This window comes from Habropoda laboriosa, unplaced genomic scaffold (assembly GCF_001263275.1).
Source record: "Habropoda laboriosa isolate 0110345459 unplaced genomic scaffold, ASM126327v1 scaffold697, whole genome shotgun sequence".
Classification (NCBI taxonomy): Eukaryota; Metazoa; Arthropoda; class Insecta; order Hymenoptera; family Apidae; genus Habropoda; species Habropoda laboriosa.
This window is the reverse complement of record NW_017100842.1, coordinates 132,906-135,594: the sequence shown is the minus strand read 5'-3', so window position 1 is coordinate 135,594 and position 2,689 is coordinate 132,906. Positions and strand designations below refer to the sequence as shown.

The 2,689-nt window shown below is 31.2% G+C and overlaps 1 protein-coding gene across 1 annotated transcript in view; it reads left to right on the top strand.

The window, feature by feature from the left end:
* The first annotated feature begins 1,891 nt into the window (after positions 1-1,891).
* LOC108577299 overlaps positions 1,892-2,689 on the top strand; it is a 14,758-nt gene continuing 13,960 nt past the window's right edge. Inside the window, exon 1 of the mRNA XM_017940436.1 lies at positions 1,892-1,896. Within this exon, the coding sequence (XP_017795925.1) occupies positions 1,892-1,896 (5 nt within the window). The remainder of the gene's footprint in view (positions 1,897-2,689) is intronic.

The following is a 2,689-nucleotide window of genomic DNA, read 5'->3' as shown; positions in this document are numbered from 1 at the left end:
TCAATAATTAGAAATTGATACGAATTATCACAAAAATTTAACACCCCCAAATTTAGAGAATTCTGTATAATTAGAATTTAAAACAAATTCCTCGAAAAATCTAGCACCTCCAAATTTAAAGAATTCTGTACAATTAGAAGTCGAAAAGAATTACTACAAAATTATTACAAAAATTGAACACTGAAATTTAGAAAATTTTGCATAATTAGAAATTGCAAGAAATTATTACAAGAATTCAACACCCCATAATTTAGAGAATGCTGTACAATTAGAAGTCGAAAAGAATTACTACAAAATTATTACAAAAATTGAACACTGAAATTTAGAAAATTTTGCATAATTAGAAATTGCAAGAAATTATTACAAGAATTCAACACCCCATAATTTAGAGAATGCTGTACAATTAGAAGTCGAAAAGAATTACTACAAAATTATTACAAAAATTGAACACTGAAATTTAGAAAATTTTGCATAATTAGAAATTGCAAGAAATTATTACAAGAATTCAACACCCCATAATTTAGAGAATGCTGTACAATTAGAAGTCGAAAAGAATTACTACAAAATTATTACAAAAATTGAACACTGAAATTTAGAAAATTTTGCATAATTAGAAATTGCAAGAAATTATTACAAGAATTCAACACCCCATAATTTAGAGAATGCTGTACAATTAGAAGTCGAAAAGAATTACTACAAAATTATTACAAAAATTGAACACTGAAATTCAGAAAATTTTGCATAATTAGAAATTTCAAGAAATTATTATAAGAATTCAACACCCCATAATTTAGAGAATGCTGTGCAATTAGAAGTCGAAAAGAATTACTACAAAATTATTACAAAAATTGAACACTGAAATTTAGAAAATTTTGCATAATTAGAAATTGCAAGAAATTATTACAAGAATTCAACACCCCATAATTTAGAGAATGCTGTGCAATTAGAAGTCGAGAAGTATTACTACAACATTATTACAAAAATTGAACACTGAAATTTAAAAAATTTTGCATAATTAGAAATTTCAAGAAATTATTATAAGAATTCAACACCCCATAATTTAGAGAATGCTGTGCAATTAGAAGTCGAAAAGTATTACTACAACATTATTACAAAAATTGAACACTGAAATTTAGAAAATTTTGCATAATTAAAAATCGCAAGAAATTATTACAAAATTATTAGAAAAATTCAACACCCCCAAATTTAGAGAATTCTGTATAATTAGAATTTAAGACAAATTCCTCGAAAAATCTAGCACCCCGAAACTTAAAGAATTCTGTCCAATCAAACTGAAAGAAAACCAACGAGAAATTACCTAGCAGAGATCCTTGGTCCAGCATATCCGTTTGCTTCCTCTTCTCCGTCTCTCCCCTGTCCTCGATGCATTCCAGCATACTAGTTTTGCAACCCATCCTCGAAGCAACTTCTTCTCACCTCAAGCACGATCCACCGTTCCTCTTCGGCATATCGTCCGGTATTTATCGACTAGACTCTAAAACAGAAGAGAAAAAACGAATTATCCTCGTCAAACCTGCTGCGTTAACATTCTCCTCTATTTTTCGTTCAGAACAAATTTACTTTCTTTCCTTCGAGAAATAACTTACACGCGAGAGAAAGAAAAGGCAGATGCTGTGGAACGTTCTTATTATTCCAACATAAAATAGCCACAGTGAAATATACGCGATTTGCAACGGGAAAACAGCAACTCGTGGAACGCATAATTAATTCGGGAACGAGATTTCACGAGGTGCGAAGAAGTTGAACGTCCCTGGCCAATGTCGTGGAACAAGTTCGAGAAGGATTGCGGAGTACTGTGTGGTTTAACGGGAGGAAGTGTGACAGAGACAGTACGAGGATGACAGGGTGGAGCAAGGAGTTGTAAATATTCATGAGGTATGCGTTACAGTTCCGTTCCGATATTGAAAAGCGTATTTGTAAATTGATCCAGGCACATACACACACACACACATGGCTGTACCTACCATATAGGAAGGTGTGCAAGGTGAATTTGATTTCCATGCTTCTCGATGAAAGGTGCGCGTGGTCATTGAGAAAGTACGAGATTCTTGCATAATTTTTAACACTGATTCACACTAATTACGTCATCGAAAGATTGTCGTTTATTATATTTTTCTTTCAGAGATGTAAAGTCACTGAAATTTGGAATATAGAGTTCTAGTGTATGGTGACGAGTTCCTTTGTAACATTTCATGAGCACATCAGATCCCACAGGAAAAATTAGTTAATTGTTAAAAGAATCCGGTACCCCCGGAGAAAGTTATGCAATTAAAAATAGAACGAAATTGTTACAAAAATTTAATACCCTCGGAGAACCCAGCACAATTAGAAATAGAATGAAATTATTAAAAAAATTTAATACAACCCAATTTAGAGTGCTGTATGATTAGAAATTGGTAAACATTATTATGAAAATTTAATACCCCAAAATTTAGACGATGCTGTATAATTAGAGGTCGAAAGAAATCTAAGGTTCTAAGAAATTAGTGTACTTTTAGACAAATTATTCGTAATGTTTAAATAGTTAAGGTTGATCTTATTTTAAGAATAGTATTCTAAAAAGATAACAGTGGACTTTTTGATAAAGTTAGATGTGATATTTGGAAGATTGATTAATGTAGAAAGTTAACAAGATGCTCGCAAAATTATTTATTAAATTTAGGGTAAT